Source organism: Apodemus sylvaticus, chromosome 9 (genome assembly GCF_947179515.1).
Source record: "Apodemus sylvaticus chromosome 9, mApoSyl1.1, whole genome shotgun sequence".
Lineage (NCBI taxonomy): Eukaryota > Metazoa > Chordata > Mammalia > Rodentia > Muridae > Apodemus > Apodemus sylvaticus.
In genome coordinates, this window is record NC_067480.1 from 105,774,613 (window position 1) to 105,797,281 (window position 22,669).

General features: G+C 44.4%; 1 protein-coding gene across 2 annotated transcripts in view; it reads right to left on the reverse strand.

The window, feature by feature from the left end:
- Positions 1-22,669, reverse strand: part of Uggt1 (UDP-glucose glycoprotein glucosyltransferase 1) — a 104,968-nt gene that overhangs the window by 25,640 nt on the left and 56,659 nt on the right. Inside the window, exons 19-32 of one of the 2 annotated variants that reach the window (XM_052192939.1) lie at positions 20,162-20,282; positions 18,361-18,459; positions 17,572-17,595; positions 17,012-17,106; positions 15,663-15,869; positions 14,831-14,962; positions 14,153-14,283; positions 10,970-11,065; positions 6,929-7,031; positions 5,491-5,570; positions 4,352-4,541; positions 2,580-2,738; positions 2,171-2,256; positions 443-527 (exon numbers count right to left, since the gene is read on the reverse strand). In XM_052192939.1, coding sequence (XP_052048899.1) covers positions 443-527; positions 2,171-2,256; positions 2,580-2,738; positions 4,352-4,541; positions 5,491-5,570; positions 6,929-7,031; positions 10,970-11,065; positions 14,153-14,283; positions 14,831-14,962; positions 15,663-15,869; positions 17,012-17,106; positions 17,572-17,595; positions 18,361-18,459; positions 20,162-20,282 — 1,608 coding nt within the window. The remainder of the gene's footprint in view (positions 1-442; positions 528-2,170; positions 2,257-2,579; positions 2,739-4,351; positions 4,542-5,490; positions 5,571-6,928; positions 7,032-10,969; positions 11,066-14,152; positions 14,284-14,830; positions 14,963-15,662; positions 15,870-17,011; positions 17,107-17,571; positions 17,596-18,360; positions 18,460-20,161; positions 20,283-22,669) is intronic. The other variant, XM_052192940.1, reaches the window with a different exon arrangement.

The window sequence follows — 22,669 nt, forward strand, 5'->3', positions numbered from 1 at the left end:
TGGCCACAGGGGGCCACTGTGCCCCCGACAGAGGCTGACCACGGTCACTGAGACCTGGCCACAGGAGGCCGCTGTGTCCCCCGACAGAGGCTGACCACGGTCACCGAGGCCTGGCCACAGGGGGCCACTGTGCCCCCGACAGAGGCTGACCACGGTCACCGAGGCCTGGCCACAGGGGGCCGCTGTGCCCCCGACAGAGGCTGACCACGGTCACCGAGGCCTGGCCACAGGGCGCTGCTGTGCCCCCGACAGAGGCTGACCACGGTCACCAAGGCCTGGCCACAGGGGGCTGCAGTGTCCCCCGACAGAGGCTGACCACGGTCACCGAGGCCTGGCCACAGGGGGCCGCTGTGTCCCCGACAGAGGCTGACCACGGTCACCAAGGCCTGGCCACAGGGGGCCGCCGTGTCCCCGACAGAGGCTGCCAAAGCCGGGCACTCACCTTCACCTTGATGATCTTGCTCTTGAAGTTATTGAGGATGACGACAACGTCATTTGCATCAGGAGGAGAATCTGTACCATCGTGGCTTAGAGACAAGACAGAGAAAGAAATCGCAATCCCAAAATGCAGTAAATACTCAGACAACAACTGCTGTTTGTATCCATCTTCATCATAGAAATGCTTTTCAAAACCAACAATTTCCTTACAGTCCAAAAGAAACACCTTTACAGGGCCAAGAAGTGTCCACGGAAATCTCCATCTCTAGGCTAGAGAAGTGAACTGACTTCCTTCCTACATCCTCCTTCAGAGTACCAGGCAAACAGCAATAGGCCTCAGGCTGGACAAGCACAGGACAGATGGTGACAAAGCTTGCTCGTTCACAGGTCTGAACACTCAGGTCCTTCCCTGGGGCCACTTCTGCTGTTTAACTCTTGGCTGAGTGTGGCGACTCACACCTGTAACCCCAACAGGAAGCAGCAGGGAGATGAGCCTGAGACCAAAGCCAGCTTAGGCTACAGTGTGAGAGGCAGCACAACCAGCCAAGCACAGAGCACAGACTCAATTCTCTGTGTCCGGTAGAAAAGCCCACAGTGCAGCCACTCTGGTCAGAGGCCCACGGAAGCTGAGGAAGACACACTGTAAGTTCTTCCTCAGCTTACTCTCCAGTCAGCAATGTGAGGAAGCCACTGCATGTGCTGTCATTCAGCAGACAGCAGGGTTCTCAGACAGGAGGAGGAGAGGAAGCTGACACACAGAAGATTCCAGAATCACAGACTGTCCACTTGGGAAGCCCCGGCAGACAGGAACCTAGACAGCAGAGAGGATGGCACCAGAGCCCCAGGCAAGGAGGAAGATATACAAGGCACATAGAAGAAACCTTGTCGGGAAAGTAACTTAATAGGGGACAAGCCTAGTATTTACAATACGGACATTACTACAGCACAGCATTCGCAGTTACTGACTGAGAAACCTGCACAAGTTAGGTGTGGCAGCACCCGCCTGCAGTGTCAGCTACAGGAGAAGGCAGAAGATTCACCTGAGTCTAGCTCAAGCCTGGGTGAGAGTGAAAGTCCACATCAAAACCAGAGCCACTAATCCACACTGCTTCTCCATGTCAAGTAAGATGCCATGAAGCCACAGCAAATACACACGTCAGCCACAAACCAACACACAAATTAACATGAAAACCATTAGGCACAGAACTAAGGACTAGTTTACACTGTGTTAAAATGCTTTTCTGGGATCTGTTTGAACTTTAAGACAATTCCTGTCACTGACAGTCTGTTCTAGGAGTACACGTATACAACTGCAGCCCAGGGACCAGGACTGACAGTCAGGCTGCATGGGCAAAGCTCATGTGCTCTGTGCATGTACAAAGCACCCGGACTCATGATAATAATCACCTCACATCAGCACACTAAACAGGACCAACCCCACTCTGCTTCCAAGTCAGCTATCATCAAGGGGGCAACGCTCCTGCCTGTTGTCTGCATCCCAGGGAGAGAGTAACTTCCTGTTGATACAGTTCTGACAGGGAGAGCACTGGAGAACAGGCCTCCCTGGAATCAGCACCTAGACCCCTCGCGGTCTAACTCATCCCTACCACTTCTCCCACACTCCCTGTATGGGAAGCTTGGTTTTATCATGCACGTGACTATAGTGCACAATGCCTGGGTAAGGCCAGATAATGCGCAATTAAAGCTCAGTCTCTCTACAACTTTGTCCTACCTGTAGATCCTATAAATGTCATCCGAGCGCCCCTTCCTCAGTCTCAGAATCCAGGCTCCAGGGTTGGCTTTGAGCTGAAAATATCCCTAGAACACAAGAAAGTACAGGCTCAGTTCTCTTTAATTTTAAAATGTTTCTTTTGAAGCGTCAGATCACAGACATGTATAACAACCTATCTATCTACCTCTCTCTCGGTCTCATTTTGCTGGGCACTAAAACCAGGGTCTTATTGCCACGATAATTAAAAAACTTTAAAAGATAGATAACAAATCAGGGGAGAGTAAAGCACTTAGTGCACTGTTAATCCTTACTCCACTCCATGGTTCAGAATGTTAACTCTTCTGTCATAAGTTACTGCATCTAAATAACCATCACGGAGGTTGTACTATTTGATAAGCTGATTACTTACCAGATTTGCCATCACGATTGTGTCCACAATTGTTGGGTTGGCTGAAGTTCCTAACGTGAACTGTAGTCCTCGAGGGGGCTGGCCTGTGGTGATGTCGTAACAATGACCTTCTAGTAATAGGTATTCCAACTCATACTCTGCAGCCACTACACTGTCCACCTGAAAGAGCAAAGTTAAACTACGTGACTATTATATATGCACACTCACAATGCAATCCGCAGCGTCAGGGAGACAATCCCAAGGTGAGAGTGCTTGCCTCGAAGCTGACGACTGGACCTTCATCCTGGATCCTAGGACAGGAGATCTGATGCCCACAGAAATTTCCTGACTGGCCCCATATACACACAGCGCCACTCCCCAGGCCCCACCAAAACAAGCAAATGTGTCAAAACCCACCCACTTTAGCCACAGAGACCACCTGTTGGGTAACAGCACAGACACAGTGTCAGATAAGAAAGGACTCAGAAACAGAATAAGCTCCTAACTGCCGGGGGGACAGGGAGGGGGTTTAATAAGTACTGTGGTGAGCAGTACTGTGATGAATTTAATAAGTACTGTGGTGAGCAGTACTGTGATGAATTTAATAAGTACTGTGGTGAGCAGTACTGTGATGAATTTAATAAGTACTGTGGTGAGCAGTACTGTGATGAATTTAATAAGTACTGTGGTGAGCAGTACTGTGATGAATTTAATAAGTACTGTGGTGAGCAGTACTGTGATGAATTTAATAAGTACTGTGGTGAGCAGTACTGTGATGAATTTAATAAGTACTGTGGTGAGCAGTACTGTGATGAATTTAATAAGTACTGTGGTGAGCAGTACTGTGATGAATTTAATAAGTACTGTGGTGAGCAGTACTGTGATGAATTTAATAAGTACTGTGGTGAGCAGTACTGTGATGAATTTAATAAGTACTGTGGTGAGCAGTACTGTGATGAATTTAATAAGTACTGTGGTGAGCAGTACTGTGATGAATTTAATAAGTACTGTGGTGAGCAGTACTGTGATGAATTTAATAAGTACTGTGATGAGCAGTACTGTGATGAATTTAATAAGTACTGTGATGAGCAGTACTGTGATGAATTTAATAAGTACTGTGGTGAGCAGTACTGTGATGAATTTAATAAGTACTGTGATGAGCAGTACTGTGATGAATTTAATAAGTACTGTGGTGAGCAGTACTGTGATGAATTTAATAAGTACTGTGGTGAGCAGTACTGTGATGAATTTGACTAGACTTGGAAGCACACCTCTGGACATGTGTGAGAGCCTTCGCAGAGAGGCTCAATTCAGGAGGAAAAGACGCACGCCAAATGTGCATCAGTGTTCCCTGGGCTGGGATTCTGAAATGAATATGACAGAAAATAAGGAGGAGCCCTGGCAACTCTCCTTTCTCTGCTTCCTGGTTGGCGCCACAAAAGGTCAGGCCACTTCCTCCCTAGCACCATGGACTTATGAGCCCAAATAAGTGCCCCTCTCTCATGCTGCTCTCTGTCAATCATGAGAGAAGTAACTGACAGGCATGGCGCTGACTCTGACGACAACGAGGGCCAACTAAGCCGAGAGCAGGGGTGGCAGCCACAGTCCACACACACACTGCAACTGCTAGTGAGCGCTTTTAAAGGGACCACCTTTACTGACAGGGAAGGGCGCCTGAACGCAGCAGTTGCTGTAAGGGAGCACTGCCGTATGATGTGAGCAGAGAACCACTCAGTTCAGGCAATCACCACTGAATGATGAACAGATACAATCATAAACAATTACATTCTTACCTCTTCTAGATAAATATTATCAAGATCATATGGCGTTCGGACAGATTCGACCATCCAACTCTCAGGTGTGTTCAAATTCAAAGTAAATAGGGGAGACTGTGGCATATCCAGAAACTTTGCTATTGGTCCCTTAGCAAAGCTGTTGTCTGCAGTGAAAGAAATCTCCGGCTCTAAGACGTAACGGTAAAAGCTGAAATGAGACGCAGTGTTAGGTTTTTCTTGATGCGATCGCAGGACAAGAAGTCAAGCACCTTTAGCTCTAGTGATGCCTCCCAGGGCTGCGGCAAAATCCAGGGAAGGGAGAGGGAGCGTGCGCGAGACCGACCGCCCCTTTGCACGGCGGCCATCGTTCAGCAGCGCTTTCTGGAGCACTGGCCTCCTTGAGCAGAACCTTTTCCTTACACTATGAGCCCTAACTGCTGCCTGTGTCCTCTGCCCGCACTGCGAGCACGGTGTGAGAACACGCAGCCAACAGGGGGCGCTGCAGCCCTCGGCCCTCACTCGGCAAGGCTGGGATCAGCCATTCAGAATCAGTACAGAACTCTGCCCCATCGAGGAAGACATTTTTTAATCTTTTTTTTTTTTTTTTTAATTTATTTTGGTTTGAGACAGGGTTTCTCTATGTAGCCCTAGCTGCCCTGGAACTCACTCTGTAGACCAGGCTGGCCTCGAACTCAGAAATCCACCTGCCTCTGCCTCCAAAGGAAGGAGTGCTGGGATTACAGGCGTGCACCACCACCGCCCAGCCTGTGGAAGACATTTCCCAGAGCCAGAGCATGTGCATGTGCTAAGTAAGCTACCAAGGTCCCTGTGACTTCTACAAATGGCCATCACACAGCCACGCCTGTCCCTTCCCCGGGATGCAGAAGAATGAGTAGAGAGCTTCCTACATGAGACCTGATAGCTATCGTTGTTTTAAAGTGAGTTGTACGTGTGGCAGCAGCTTGTGTTGCTGTTGTCTGAGTGCTGGGCCCTGCTATGTTCTCAAAAGGTCTGACTGGCGTGAGAAGGCCATCGGACTATCAGTACACACCCTTTTATACACAGTCAGCCTGTCAATGCACCCAACTCTTCCTACCTAGTGCTAAAGTTTAGGTTTAGTACCAGTATAAAACAACATTCCTTAAAGGGCATTTTACCTTTTTAAAGGCATGTCAGAAAGCTTGGATTGGCAGTTCATAAATACTCTTAAATTCATGTTTATCAGCTGAGTCAAAACCTAAAAAAAGCAAACCAGATGACAAAACATTTAGGTTATCTCTTCAGAATTGTTTCACAATTACTTAGGAGACAACGCACTTTTAACATCTCAGGAAGATACACAAAGAAAACGCCTGTTGCAGCATCTGCATTAAAGAAGCTTTGGGGACTGGAGAGATGGTTTAGTGGTTAAGAGCACTGATGCTCTTCCAGTCCTGAGTTCCTGAGTTCAAATCCCAGCAACCACATGGTGACTCACAATCATCTGTAATGAGATCTGACGCCCTCTTCTGGAGTGTCTGAAGACAGCTACAGCGTATTCACATATAATAAATAAATCTTTTAAAAAAAAGAAGAAGAAGAAGTTTTGGGCATCAGAGCTCCAACGTAGAGTCTACCAACACAGAAGGCCTGGTTCCAAAGAGGGGCGGGAGAGGTGATGAAATGGCTCAGTAAGTCAAGGTGCTTGCTGCCAAGCCTTAAAACCCAAGTTTGATCCCTGAGACCCCAAAAGCAAGAACCGACTCTTGCAAGATGCCCTCTGATCTCTACCCACATACTGTGACAAACACAGACAGACAGAATGAATGAATGAATACATGTATCTTGTTAAAAAGACTACTGCAGATCACTGTTCCTCACACAAAGTGTAACACTCCCTTATGAGGAAACAGCAGGTAAACAATGAGTATTTAGCTACAAAGGAAAACAGAGAGCTCACTGCTTCAGCTCACATTAAAAAGCACATGGTTTAACATTTACAGAGAAGATTAGATGATCATACTATCCTAAAAAATCCCAGCTAGGGCTAGAGATATGCCCCACACAGCATGTGTAAGGCTCCAAGTCCAGACCCGAGTACATGGACGTGTGAGTACACACACACACACACACACACGTATGCACATGTGCACGCATGCACACACAGCTAAATGAAGTGTTAAGGTACTATACTGGTTAGTTTTTTTTTTGTTGTTGTTTTTTTTTGGGTTTTTTTTTACGATTTATTCATTTATTATATGCAAGTACACTGTTGCTCTCTTCAGACACACCAGAAGAGGGCATCAGATCTTGTTAGGGATGGTTGTGAGCCACCATGTGGTTGCTGGGATTTGAGGAAGGACCTTTGGAAGAGCAGTCAGAGCTCTTAACCGCTAAGCCATCTCTCCAGCCCCATTTTTTGTTTTTGTTTTTAGAATACATAAAAGTGTAGCATCTTAAAGACATGATACAGTTCATAAGGAACACGAGCCTTGATCAATCCTTATGAAGACGCCACCGTCCATCTCCTCTAGAAGGTGTCTAAGGGATAAAGGAAATACCCAGATAATCACTGGCCCTTGACTACTGTGGTTAAGATGTGAACCATAGGCCTACCAGGAGCAAGGGGGCAAGCTTCTGGGCTTCTCTCGTGACAGGGTCAACAACAGCCACCACATCATAATATGTCTCCCCTTCTTTGGGCTTCAATTTAATTGCACTGAAAAACAAAAAAAAAAAAAAAAAAGAAGCAAACATTAGCATGGAGGAAACAGAAGCAGTGAGGTTGGGGTGGAGGTTGCCAGAATAGAGCATCACATCATTCAGACGCTTAGATTCCAGATCTGTCGACAAGAACCAACAAGCTGGAATGCTATAACCATGAGACTAAAGCTACAGCCTACGCTGTAAAACCTTGGACAGAGGGATCAGAAACCTGTGCGAAGACAGGAAAGCTAGACTGGACTGCGCTTAAACAAACCCTGCTGAGTTCTGCTTTTTGTTTTTGCTTTCTTTTTGTTCCTTTCACAGGCAAGAGCACAACTACCAAGCTACATCCCCAGTCCTATTTGACTTTTATTTGAGACCGTCTTACTATGTTGCCCAGGCTGGCTTTGAACCTGCAATTTAATTCTCTTGCCTCAGCCTCCCAAGTACCTTGAACATTCTTGTTCCAGAGCCAACTTCCAAATATACTGGATGTTTACTTCTGATGTTTACTGAACATGATGACAATTTTATTTCCAGGCAAGAAAAGTACAAGACAAAAACTGATCGTTAAATTAATGATAATAGGCCTAGGAGGTAGCTCAGTGGGAGAATGCTGTTTAACACACGAGGCTCTGGATTCAATCTTTAACACTGTAGTCAATCAACCATCAATTAACCAAACATAACAACCTAGAAAACCTGTGAAACAGAAGAAAGCATCTAAGAATATCTCACTATTTTATACAGCAACTTCACTCTATATATGTATGATTCTTTTTAGATGCTGTATAAAAGTTAGATATTTTTTAAAAGATTTTATTTATTTATTTTAAATATGATGAGTGCGATGTCACTTTCTTCAGACACACCAGAAGAAGGCATCAGATCCCATTACAGATGGTTGTGGGCCACCATGTGGTTGCTGGGAATTGAACTCAGGACCTCAGGAAGAGCAGTGTTCTTAACCTCTGAGCCATCTCTCCAGCCCCAAAGTTAGTTATTCTTAAAAACAATTTCTTGTGCCCACAAGATGGCTCAGAGGATAAAGGAGCTTTGTCACAAAACCTGGTAGCCTGAGTTTGATCCCCGGCTCCCCCATGGTAAAAGGAGAGGTCCGATTCCTACAAGTTGTCCTCTGACCTCCACGTGTGCATCACGTACACGTGGCCCTCTCACCATCATCTCACAAGAGATCAATCAGATGCTGTTTTGCTCCCTGTTTCAATGTAGACACGTGTGCATGCTCCTATACCCCAGCATCTTGAATAATAAATGTCTTATGTTTACAAGTAAATCTGCTATATACTCAAATTATCTTTACTGCCAAGCATTTAGATGGCTTTTGACCTTTAAACAGTTTGCGCATCCAGCCTTCTCCATACACAGGTCTCTTTAAAGTCTCAGAAGAGCTAGGCATAAGAGCAGAGTATAGCTGGGGCTGGTATGCTCTGTCAATTCAACTTCCTCAGAATCTAAAACAATTAATTTACAGATGAAAGGCATACAGAATTCTGCCTTGGTGCTGAAAGGATTCAGTTATATATATTTCAAATTTTTATTCATTTTAATTCTATCCTATTAGTATTATGGGCCATCTATAAGTCACAGTGTGTGTGCACCTTGGCATACGTGTGCAGTTCTTTTGGATGACTTGGTAGCGTCAATTCTCTCCATCTTCCCATGGGTTCTAGGATCAAATTTCAGTCACCAGGTTTACACACCAATCACTTCAATCTGCCAAGTCAACCTATTTGTCTGTTTCCTTTTTATTTTACTTATTTTTGATTTCTTAGGCAGGCTTGCTGTGCAGCCAGTCCTTCTGAAGGGTAGGATGTTCCACCTGCTCTTAACAAGAAAGGACCAGCACCTATTTACCCCCGGAAAGCTTTCTGGTACAGTGCCTCTCTCTGAATCACACTGACTCAGGTGACGTAGGAGGAGCAGTCTACTGCACTAAGATACAGAATCAGCAAAAAGTTAGTGATTAGTAGCTGGGCCGTGGTGGTGCACGCCTGTAATCCCAGCACTTGGGAGGCAGAGGCAGGTGGATTTCTGAGTTCAAGGCCAGCCTGGTCTACAGAGTGAGTTCCAGGACAGCCAGGGCTACACAGAGAAACCCTGTCTTGAGGGGGGGGAAATTTACTGATTAGTAGAAGGAGCTATACCCAGGTTAGGTGTGTGACTGGCAGAACTGGAAGCCACAAGGACAAGCCAGGCAGAGCGCCACCTGGACTTACAAGCACACTCTGCCCTTCTGAGGTGAGTGTGGAAGAGCGCTCTCTTGCTCACCACCACTAGGGTGTAGCAGCGCACCCAGTGAACACTTTACAAAGTGAAGAAAAGGAGTGACTCTCAAAGGCTTAGAATGTCACCTCCTTGTCCAAAATCATGCATTGCATTGTTTGATCTGATGAAAATTTTACAGAGCAAGAACAAGAGGTTACCTGCTCTAGGGACACCAAGCATGGGTGCTCAGGCGTACACGTGTCAAAACGCCCATACTCAAAAGTTTATTAAAATTTTCAAAAAATAACCACACTTACGTTCTACAGGGAGAGGCAAAAGACTCAAGGAAGTAAGACACAGAGGTGGGCACTGGATGTATCGGTGAAAGAAAATTCTACTAGAAGGGATTTCCTGGGCCATAGATGCCTCTGCCTGCTGGTGGCTAAAGATGCAACACAGTGAGAGAGCGGCTGCTATACACAGGCCCTAGACTAAAAAGCAAGGTAGGGGTGAGAAGGGGAAAGAAAGCGACAGCAAGATATTAACAAACGAGGAGACACAGGCCGGGGCAATGGCCCCACCGTTATGAGTACATACTGCTTTTGCAGAGGCCATGAGTTCAGTTCCCAGCCCCTGTATCAGCTATCTCACAACCACCTATAATTCCGGTACCAGGCAGAACTAACTGCCTGTGCCTCCACAGACATGCACACAAGTGCACACATCCACATCATTAAAAATAATACGAGTAAATATTTTAAACAAGGAGGAGAACAGATGTTTGGGGTTCTCCAGAAAAACAAACTAGTCCTGTATTAAAAGAATAACCCACACTGTGGGGATCCAAAGACCATCTGCCTGAGCTCTTTAAACAGTTAGTGGCACAAAAGAAAAGGGGTAGGGGGCACTGAGGACTCTTCTAGATTAAAGGAGATTCAAGACATATGAATAACTGGAATGTGTGGTCTTGGCCATCAGAGAATCTGAGCAGAGGTTTGTATTAACATTACCGCACGAAGGTCACATATGATCACAGTGGTGGAGACCCAGTCTCCACATGCTAACTCTTTAGAGAGTTTATGTCAGCAATGAATTTTCAAATGCTAGAAAAAAAGATGTGAGTACACACATGTGTACAAATATACAGATAAATATGCACACTGCACACAGAGATAGGAAAGGCTGAACGTGACACACCAATACTGGTAAATCTGGACCACAGACATGGACGTTACAGACAGATGGCATGCTGATAACGGTGAATACAGTTACTGACATGTGGTTATTCTTTTTGAGTCTTGCAACTTCATCCATGTTCAAACTTGAAAACAAAAAAACTGAAGAAGAGGCAAAGACATTTTCATACCCTAAATATATTTTTCCTTTGGAAACAATTGGCTGTTTTTTTTTTTTTTTAAATAATAAGAAGAAACAAGAAACAAGCATTTAAGTGGTATATTTAAGCAATCCAATTACTCCTGAATATCAGGAAATTATAGCTGGTCTATTTCATTAAATGCTATTTCCACTAAAAGGGTATATATACAATTATTTCAGGTTTATTTACAAATACTAACTCTCAGAAAACAGAATTTTGTATATGAGCCTTCATTTCATTTCCCTACTAACACATACAGAACCTCATCTGGGAAGACAAAGGATGTGAGACAACGATCGAAAGCCTCAGGTCAGGGCTGTGCATGAGCCCGGCAACGGCTATACCTGTGGTTATCTTCGAAGAACTGGTACTCGATCCTCGCCTCTCCTTTGGGTTGTGCTGACAGGAGAGCATCCACCTTCATTACCAAATCACTGGCCCTAAAAGATGAAGTTACAAAATCTTAGCATCACTTTATCTGCAGATTTTCTAATCGTTGAATAGCAGCAGCCTAAACATAGATTCATGCCAACAAGGTGATTTCAAAGAGGCATGGACTCAGCTCCAAATTCTGTGATTAGCCTGATCATCTCTAGAATGTTAGTTTCTTTCCTCTGTGAGTGAAGGACAGGAATGACCTACTCTGCAAGACTGCTATAAGCACAGTGCTGGCTAACCATGCTGGCACCTAGCCCAGGGCCTGGTTTAAAGAATGCTATTGCCTTTAGGACTGCCCCATCAAAATCTAACATCTATGTTGGTTATGACTTCTGTATCAGAAGCATCATTACAGTGTTCAATTTAAAAAAAAAAAAAAAAAAAAAAAAAAAAAAAAAAAAAAAAAAACCCTGTGAGCTGGGGTTGACAGCGCTGTCTAGTATTTGTGAGTGCCTATCTAGTATTTCTGGGTTTGTTCCTAGCAGGGGAAGAAACAAAAACTATAGTGATATGTTTTTATCTCTTGACCTCCAAGACTGAACTTTTGGCAAACCTCACAGCCAAATACCTAAGAAGAGGTGCTTAAGCTGCTATTCAACTATGCATTCAGCCCTTTTAAGTTTAACCTGCCTTTAAGAGAACAATGTCATCTTAATTGCCTTGGATTTCCTATGCAAGAAACTTTTACAACCTAAGCTAATATATAGTTTTACCCTCTCATGCCCCTGACCCAAAGGTAGGTAGGTAGGTAAATAGATGCATGAGTGTTTGTGTGTGTGTGTCCCAGTATGTGTTTGTTGAAACACCTAACAGATTGGAAGCAACCTTATACTACAAGTACCCCCCATAACTGTGGCTTTAGGTTGGTAACACCTGGTTGTAGTTTTCTACCCTGGGTCAGGAAAGTTACTTCTTCCCTTGTAAAACTCTGTAAAGAATCTCTCATTCTTTCCCATGCCATACTTTCTGTGTTGCTTAATAAATACAGAGCAGTCTTTTGTTAGAGTAAGGCAGACAAAGGGACAGATAGAGACCAGACATAGACACATAGACAGACAGACAGACAGACAGACACACACACACACACACACACACACACACACACATCAGACACACTACAGATGGGCCAGGAACCACAAACTACAGAGAGATGGAAGATACAGGAAAAGAAGTAGAGAATTCAAACTTAGGCTCACCCTTGGTCAAATTAATCCAAGAAGAAGTGCTTTGCTTTCATCCCTTAGTGCAACATCCATCCATTTTGGTGCCTCTGAGGTTCTTTAATGTGTTAACAGACATAAAACAAAACGAAACAAAACTCCCTGTTTTACCTACCCCTCTATTTAAATATTTAATTACATTTATTTGAATGCATGTGCATGGGCTCTCACGTGTGCAGAGGTCAGAAGAACTCCATGAGTCCATTCTCCCTTCCCACCATCTGGGTCCCAGGAATCACACACCAGGTTGTGAGGTTTGGCATCAGGTACCTAATTCACTGACTATCTCACCGGCCTGATGGGTAAGTCATTCAAAAGCAGCTGTGCTGTGTTCAACTATAACCAAGATTGCACATTTTCTCTCTGAACCACATAATCCCATTTTTAGCCATGTGTTCAACCTCCCAGTATCAACTGTGAATACTTGTGGCACACAGAACAAGCAACTCCCTATTCACCACCAAGCACCAAGATCAAAGAGTATACAGCCAAACCTCAGAAAGCTACAACCAGAACAGGGGACTACTCCAAATACAGTGGCCCTGGGGACACTGGAAATGAGCTCTGTATATCAGGGAGTGTTTCACGGGCAGGCAAAGGAGCTGCTGAGGGAAGAGGAAGCCACTTTATCTTGTCATCAGCATTGAGTCAGATGAAAAGAACATTCTCAGACTAGAGAAGCAGCTTAGTGGTAGAAAACTTCCCTCGTATGTATGAGGACATAGGTCCCACCCCTCATAGCACTACCAGCCACGCCCCCAAAACGTCCAATATCACATGGCAAAAGGGCTACTGTGACAGCTATCAAAGGCAATACATTAAAAAAGATGCAGGGTGACAACACGTGAAAAGATGAAGGGAAAAAAGAACTTGAATTTCTTTATATCGTCCAAGTATGAATCAAGCCATACTATGCACAGAGTAAAATGGAAACTGAAGGACTAGGGAAAACATTGTCCAATCACAAATCCGACAAGGAACTGACATCCAGAACATAAGGAGTGTCCACAATTAAACACGAAAACCAAAGAGCCTGATTACAATGGTGAAAAGAGGAGAACAGACATCTCCCAAAGACATACAGTGGCCAGCCCTGTGCGTGAGACCAGCCCCCAGGGGCACGCTGAGCTGGAAGGAGATCCCGCTCCACTCAGGTGAGGATGGAGGCTTAAAAACAAAAGCAACCCCAAAACCAGAAGTGCTGGAGGAGGAGAGAGACTGACTCGGGGGCAGTGTCAGGAGCAATGGGGATGCCGCAGCGACTGTCACAACACCATAGCAGGTCCTTAACATTAACACATGCACCCTCAAGGACACACCGTGTGACATCTGACGCAGAAGGAACAACACATAAGACAAGCATGGGCTTTTGTTATGTAGCAAATGCATGGAAGTGAAACACATTAAAAGGTAGCAGCTGATAAAAATACAAAAACAATGAAAATCACAAGCCAGCCACATCCAACTCCTCATCCTCCGCAAGAGAAACAACCCTATTCCACACAGAGGGAAGAAGCCCTCAGCCAGCAGTTCCTCCCCCACCACAACGAGACTGTGAGCCAAAGAGCCAGCGGCAGTCTCTACACTCGCATCTAGCAGGAAGCACTCAGCCTTCTGCTTCTAGGTGTGTCTCAACGTTTCCAGATTTGAAGTGGAGAAATAATTCAGAAACCTAAGTGATGTGAGCAATATTAAGTAAAGCGGGAAATAAACCCACTGACTTGGTCATATAATTGACAATATGTAGCCCTCACTTTGTTTGACCAATGAGGAGAAATTAATAAAAACCCTGTGACATGAACTACCTTCAAATTGGAACACCAGTTTTATCATTTCTTATCTAACTCGTTACTAAGTATAAAAACTTACACGTCTTCTTCTACACGAAGCTGTTGGATATGAGACTTTATTTTCTGCCCTGATGTCTTCAGGATGATGTTTTCCAGGAGGTGGAAATCATCTTGGTTGAAGAGCTCATTGTCCTCCAGCGGCCCAATGATCTGTGTGGAAAGGAGGGGGAGGGCAGAGCTGCAGGGCTGCAGGGCAGTGGTCACGGGCCGCTGGGAAACCTCTGCTGGGCAGGCGGGCGGGCACCTAACACAGCAAGCACCTTACCACTCCTGCCCTGAAGCATATCTTTAGTAAAATAACTAAGATGGAAAATAAAGCCTAAGGAAACGCAGTTAATGTTTACCTATTAATCCCTCCAACCCCAGAGCCTGTGCGCTTCACGTTAACCTTCTAAGCAGGCCGACACAAGATTGCAGTGCTGTCTGCATCGGTTCTCAGCAAACAGCAGTGAGGCCTACTTTGTAAGCAGCCGTCCTGACTCCGGATCTGACAGCCCACACTCACTATCTCTCAGTGTCCACACACAAATAAACATCAGGCCACAACCCTCAGGGCTGCACCGGAAGCACACTTTTGGAAGGACAGGACAGAACCCTGTGCCGGCACTGTGTCGGCCATCAGGAGGGCGGCTCTAGCCCAGCCCCAGGGAGGCTCGTAGAGCCGAGAAGGCAGGCTCGCAGCCCAGCAAGTGCTCACCCTTCCATTGCTGATCACCACTCGCTGTCCCTTCTTCAGCTTCAGAACATCCCTGCAGTACAGGGCATGAGACAAAATGAAATCCATTCTGGAAGACTCAAACACCTCTTTAAAAAGACTGACATCCATGCCCTAGGAAGTAATCATTTTTAAGGAAAGTCACGGTTATTAAGCAAACCACACGACCGAGAACTAACAATGAGTAAACGTGCTTTCGTGAAAAATAAGAGCTAAGTGTCCCGATCAATGCGCCCGTACTCTCTCTCCATCTGCTCCTCTTTCCTCCCTCCTCATAAAAGGTTCAGCCCGTTTCCTGGGTTCCTGCTGATCTGTTTGCCTGCCAGTCTATTCTCAGCACCTTTTTTTAATTTTTGCATTTTAAATTTGTTAACTTGAGGTGACAGTCATTTCCTTTAACTGAAACTCAATATCTTTGTGATTTTATCAGAAAATTTCAAACTATAAAACAGTAAAAAATAAATAAATAAATAACATTAAACCAATGAATAAACACGGGCTTTTAGTGGAAAAAAGAACAGCTGACTTTCTAACTCATAGCATCTTAAATCTGTTTTTTACTTTATAAATATATCAAATATAGTCTTTAAAGATTATACAAAGTGGAACAAACATTTTAAATGGGCATCCTGAAACCAAAGCAAGTTTAAAAGTAAAATATAACAGGACAAAAGTATTTCTTACTAAGATTCTAACTCAACAACAAAAGTACCAACAAAAGACACAGACGGTATTAGAAACCCAATTATGAACAGGATCCATCAGCCCAGGAGAGAAACATGAATTTTCTAGCCTGGGAACCTGGGAGCCTTACCCCGACAGAGAATTCCCCGATGTCCACTCCTGAGGCCAGGGCCTCTGCCGTCTCCTCTTTGGCCATCTTGGTGATGAAGTTCTTAGCAGAGTTGGAGGTCTGTGTCTGCAGCGCTGCCCAGATGGCTCTGGAGACAGGGGTGCTGGAGGCGCTGACCTCTTGGCTGGGATTGTTGATCATACTTATCCTGACGTTGTTACTGGTTTTCTATTTACAAAAAAGGGAGATAAGAATTATATGCTATACGATATGAACATTAAAGGTAACACCAACCAGGCATGCTGGCGCCCACCTTCATCTTAGCACTCAGGAGGCAGAGGCAGGCAGACGGCTGAAAGTTCCAGGCCAGCCTGGGCTACACAACCAGACGGACTTTACATTCGTTATGTCCCATAATAGTAATGTGTCTTCTAAACAGCTTCAGTAGTTGTCTGTATGCAAAATACAATTCAGGTGATATGTACAGTCAGGTCGCCAAATCCTGTATAACTGGCCCCAGCCTTCCTTTGCAGCTTCCCTCCTCTAAATGCAGCAGACAGCAGAGACTAACAAGAACTACTCTGACTGCAGCCCGTCTTTCATCGGGTTCCGTGCATCCACCTTCACTTACACGGCCTATCCAATGCCAGCAGCACCACCTGGGTAAAGGCCAAGTATATAACAAAGCAGGACTCAACAAGGAAGATGGAGGACTTATACTGGGAATGTCAGCTGGACAGTGAGATGGCTCAGCCTTTAAAAGTACTGCTCGCTACCAACTGAGACCTCAGTTCAATCCCTATGACCTGAGAGGGGAAGGGAAGCGCTTTCCCATAAGATGTCTTCTGACCTCTATATATGCACCATACCATGTATCTGTCTTTGCAGATAGATAGATAGATAGATAGATAGATAGATAGATAAATAAATAAATAAATAAATAAATAAATAAATAAGAAAGAGAAGGAATGAATAAATGTATGTATGTATGCATGTATGATGCATGCAAGCAAGCATGTATGAGGGGAGAAACAGAGAGCCAGAGCTGGAGATATGGCTCAGCCTCACTTGTGGGCCCCTCTTCATGCCACAGTACATAGCAAGATCCCTGCAGCATAAACATGCACCGTCATACAGGAAACCCTGCATTAAGGATCTATTGGATCTCTTAACGGATCTATTCCCCTTAAGTGAAGCCAGGCTCTCCAGGCTTAGACCTCTTTTCTTAGGAGCTGACACCCTCTGAAGATGTTCTGCTCCTATTCCTCAGCTCACAAAGAAATGCTAGAAACACGAGAATAACCACACTAGCTCGGAGGTGCTTGGGTGCCCCACAACTCCCCTCCTAGAATGAAATCTGAGAGACTTGCCTGATGTTTGATGGCATCATATAATAGCTGCCGCCCAGAAGGGCTATCAAAATCTCCAACAATCCAAAAAGTCACTGGCCTAATAAAAGAATCATCTGTAGAAAAACAAGGACAACAAAATCACTAAAAGGAGATACTCTATGTCGCAACATTAAATTTAGGCCAAAAGGTTTCTGAAAAACATGCACAAAGAGAAACAAGAAAATGACTGGCATAATAGAGACAGTAGCAAACAGTAGCAAAATGTCTCTACTAACACAGAAGCAGAGAGATCTTCCAGCTCGGTAAGAAACTAGGAGCATGCATTGATTAGCTGTCCTGTGATCTGGGGATCAGTTAGCACACACAATGAAACATGTGGGCAATGCAATGTAGTCACCAATCATGTTAATTTACAACTTTCTGAAAGGTCTGCAAACATTCACATTGTTTACCTATGCTCTATTGTTACCCACAGGTTTCAGAAACTATGAATGTCAACACATTCTGAATAACAATGGTCCTGAAACCATATAAATTAATTATGAAAATGAAGGAAACATTCTGGAGTTGTGAGTTACCATAGATTTCCTTGGAGGACATTCCTGGACAAAGGCAAAAAAACAAAAAACAACAAAAAAAAAAGAGCAAAAGAGAAGAGAAGGTCATTTGCATACGTAAGTCAGCAATCACAAGCTGCTAACAGGACTGTGCTGCTTTCTGCTCTAGCTCCCGCCATGTTCATGCTCTGCTCTAGGACCCCTCAGAGACAAAATCTTTGAGAGGAAAAGTGAACTAAATGTGTGAGCTTATATAGCCTCAGGAAACCAGATGTGCTGAGGGAAGACCACAGCTGGATAAAGTTAGCCATCTTAGTGACAGCTGGTGCTTTGGAGAAGCAAGCTTTCTAGAACTACTCTAGAAGAATAACTGTCAACCCCACCCGAGGAATGACCCACCTGAAGATGAAAACAGTGCCACTTAAACATGAGTCACTTAACTAAATAACTCTGCATAAACTTGCTTTAACGAATCACATAAGACTTTCTAGAATCCAACTTATAAGTTCTACAATAAATGTAACCCTAGGATGTTATTGAAGAGCCAGGCAAAACCATTTTGATATAATGGTCTCCGTTTTGAATCATGAAAGGCTTTTCCTATTATTTTTAAAGATAAGCATAAAATTTAAAGAAAATAGCTGAATTTTTAGAGACATATACAGATTTATATTTTAAATATGTTTACACTTGCTTTATAAGAGAAAATTAATAAAAGGAATTAATTTCTTTTCCCAAGACAGTTAGATGGAGTTTATTTGTAAATACTAAATAAAGAATAAACATGAGGGGCCAACTCAAGTAGGTTACCTTTTTTTGTCAGATAGTTCATACTGTTGGCAATAGCAGCAGTCTTGCCCCGAGAGTCCAAGGCAGAAAATCTGGCAAAGTCATCCACGTAAAAATTATCTGAGGGTTTAAAAAGAAAAAACTGAAACAACGGCAGGTGCTAGACAAGTCCGAGAGGTTTATTTGTCTTGCTGGCCCTCAAAGATGCTACCATTTTGACTAAAACTGTCAACCGGAAGGTCTTGCGCCCTGACCGTCTGGGGTGCTTAGGGAAGAGGAGCAGTAATTCATAGACTCAGGAGGATTTGAGGCAGGCAGGTGGGTTGAAGGCCGGGGGTCAGGCGCATGGGGATGGCAGCAGCTGCAGAGAGCCGTGGGAGCCTGCAAAACTGGTTCACTGGTGGGATCCACATGGCCACGTGACGTTGGCAGGACTCTCGTGTGTCAAGTGAGGTAGTCAAGCTTGTTGTTCATTAAATGATCCGTGAGATCGGAACCCAAAGGCTGCTCCTGAGGAGAAGCATGGCTGGTGAAAGGCTTGTGGCCGAGTTCTGGAGTGGACTTAGTTTTCTAGAGAACATCTGCTCAATGACTGACTGACTGTCTGTCTGTCTGTCTGCCTGTCTCGCTGCATCTGGTCAGTCTCACTGACTCTCCTTGAACACACAATCCTTTAAGGCAAAGGGGAGGAACTTAAGATGCAGAGCAGCCACCATTTGCAGAGCTGCTCCGGGGAGTTGGGCTTTTGATTGACAGCATCTTTCCAAAGCTGAGCAAGCAGCCTGGCTTTATTGTAAGCCTTTAGCTCCAGTAGGTGTGTGACCTTCCCTAACCGACCCTGAAAAGCACTGTTGTCAATAAGTCTGTGTCTTTTGAATTGTACTTGCAGAACTCATGGGATTTGTAGTTTCCTCTTGGGCACCCCATCTGAGACTGCACACAGTCCACGGGGTTTACTAATGCTTGTGCTCTGACACTGGGATTCCTCCCTTGCCCGGGCCATTCTTTCTCCTGCCATCAGAAGGGAGTCCACTCTAGTACAAGTAATTTATCCTGTTTAAGTGTGAGGCAGTTGAGCTGGGTGGCTCCAGGGCTAGAGAGTTCCTTCCAAGCCGCCATCAGAGTTAAGCTCACATATGACAGGGAGAAGTTAACATTAGGGAGTTCGCTGAGGGACTGTTTTATGGAAATTTTGACAGGCTAAAATGTTGGGAAGACAGAAGTACCCTTGAATTCCTTGGAACTGAATTGCAGGTCAATGAGGAATTAAATTCCCGTGGCTCTGTAAGTAGTCTCAGCAGCCAGACCTCTATCTCAGTGAGCTTCACAAGCCCCGCCCAATCATCCCACCCACTACACGGCTCCTCCGGCAGTCCCCACCCGCCTTAACTCTGAGAGTGCCACACAGGCTCCAGCTCCTGCAGCCACCTGCACAGCTACAGCCTTCCCACCAGGGAAGGACCAGCACAGCATGCACTCTACCCAGCTAGACCTCCTTTTTTAAAAAAGATTTTTATTTTATGTATATTTTATGTGTATGAGTGTTTTGACTGCATGTGTGTGTGTGTTTGAGTCTGGTGCCATTGGAGGCCAGAGAGGGAGCTGGATCCCACACCCAAATCCTCTGCAAAACCATCAAGTAGTTCTCACCACCTAGCCATCTCTTCAGCCCTTGAATTTATCTTCTCTAGAAGGAAATGCTTGTGAGTTTAGAAGCATAGATCATAATGTTGAGCTATCTTCTTCATATTATGATCTAATAAACACAAGAATGTGAAACACAAATATAAAGGCCAAGAGTTGTTACTGAAATGCTCCTTACTACTTGCTGTTAGATCCAGATACTCTCGCTTAGCTGTCAAAATCCTGGAGTTGATTCTTGGAACGACATTTGGTTGACCCATGATGTATTCTACCACATCTTGATCATGTGACAGTTCACCCTGTGTGAGGAGAGAAACAGAAGGCACAGGAGTGTTAAAGGAGTACCAGCCATGAAAACTTACACGAAATGGAACGTTAGTGACTTTGTAACAGCTGGCTATATGCTAACAGCTAAGGACAGATGCTCATGAGAGCCCAGGAACAGGCACAGTCTGGACACGGTATGCACATGCACAGCGCCGCTACCTCTCGCCAACACTGGGGTGTCCGTACATTCTATAAAAGACAGAACAAGACAGCTACGCCTGCTTTCCCATGGTGGGAGGCACACAGCCACTGTGTGGAGTCACTTCTCTCTCTGTACCTTTACATGAAGTCAAACTCGGCTCGCTAGACTGGCCCAGAAAACGCCTTACCCACTGAGCCACCTTGCCAGCCCTTGAATTCATTTTTATGTAGCATACAGTAAAGGCCAAATGTTGCTCTGCAGCTGGTTGATAGTGAGTTTTTCCAGTTCCGTTTGTTTAAAAGATCAGAAATAAAATTTTATTTATTCATTTGTGGTTTTTTGAGACAGGGTTTCTCTGTGTAGCCCTGCTGTCCTGGAATCTGCTCTGTGGACCAAGCTGGCCTTGAACTCAGGAATCTGACTACCTCTCTCCTGAATGCTGGGATCAAAGGCGTGCACAACTTTGATCCCATTAATTTTTTAAACTAAGTAGATTTGCTCTAAGTGTCAGTGTATACACACCAAAAACTCTTCAGAGACTGGGTACATTACCACACACCTTTAATCCCAGCAGTCAGGAACAGACAGATATCTGTGAATTCAAGGCAAACCTGGGCTGTTTAGTAAGTTCCAGGTCAACCAGTACTACTGACATTGTCTGGAAAACAGTTATCAGGGCTGCTGAGATGGGTCACTGGGTACGAAGCTGGAGGGACCATCCTGCCAACCTGAGTTTGGAGAAGCCTTGGTGAAAAGAGAGACATGACTCCACACAGCTGTCCTTTGATTTCCACACAGGTGCTGTGGCATGTACATCTCCAAAACATTAATAATAAATGTAAAAAAAATAAATTAACTCAAAATAGGTCCAGTCCTTACCCTACAGATTTGCAAGCATAAAGGTCTTAGAAGAAAACACTACAGAAAATCATCATAACAGAAGACAGGCAATGATTTAGCAGTGTTTTCTTGGATAAAACAATGAAAGCACAAAACACAAGGGAAGAATCAACTAAAATTCAGAGTGGAAACTTTTGTGCATCAAAGGCCAGAGAGTAGAAAGAGGGCGGGGACGGAGATCAGAGGATGGAGTGCTCACCCAGCATGCACCAAGCTCTGGTTTCCTTGCCTAGCACTGTATGAACACAACATAGTTCACAGCAGGATTATTCAAGATGACCAAAAAGATAGAAACCCTCTAAACAGCCCCCGAGAATTGAGTGGATAAAAGTGAACACACACACACACACACACACGCACAAACACACCACCATCACCATCATCAACAACAACTTTCCCAAAACTCAGAAAATTAACAACAGGCCTGCAAAATTCTGAGGGACCTTTCCTGAAGAAAATGCCTGAATGCTAGTAGGAGTGAGTGGTCTATCTTTATGACATTATAACTTGCCCTGTTATAATCTACCTTTCTCTAACTAATAAGACCCTTAACAGACTAACAGATCACCAAAAGAACCAATATAGAGTTCCCAGGGTTCTCTTTATTTGAGCTGAGTAGCATTCCAGCAGCTTTTGTGCAAACACAATTAGGAGAAATTATTACACATCAGATGGGCTAAAATGAAGCTGGTCAAATGATAAAAAGTTCCATTTTCTGATGCTCTCTGGAATCTAAAGCATGATGTCCAGGGGGTCACACACGCCCAGGAAAACCCACAGGGATCCCTCAACTCTGTTAACTAACCTTGATAATCTATGCAAGCAATATCAGAAGGCTACCGTTGGGGTGTGGCAGAGTATTTCCTTAGTATACACAAGGCCCAGGATTCAACTCACACCACCAAATACACAAGACACAAAAGGCAACTAAGATCAGCTGAGGATTCAAGTCACGCACCAATGTGAACCAACAGAGACACTTGGGAAAATATTTTCCATCTAATTTTCATCTAATAAGTGAAAAAATCGCTTACTAGCGATTTAATAGACTAAGTAAGCAGATACTGCAGAGTTCACCCACAAAACAAAGAATCTATTTAAGAAAGTTGTTATAAACCAAGCAACAGCTGTAACAATAACAAATAGCACAAAGACTAACAGCTCCCTTACAGGGTAAGGCTCAAGTTTAAAGAGTTATGACAGCTGACATGTCCAATTATAAAAAGAAAAATACTACTACAACCAAAGAGAAAAAAAATACACGCATACTCAAAATATCAACAAAAAACAAGTGGTCAATATATACCATTCTTGGAA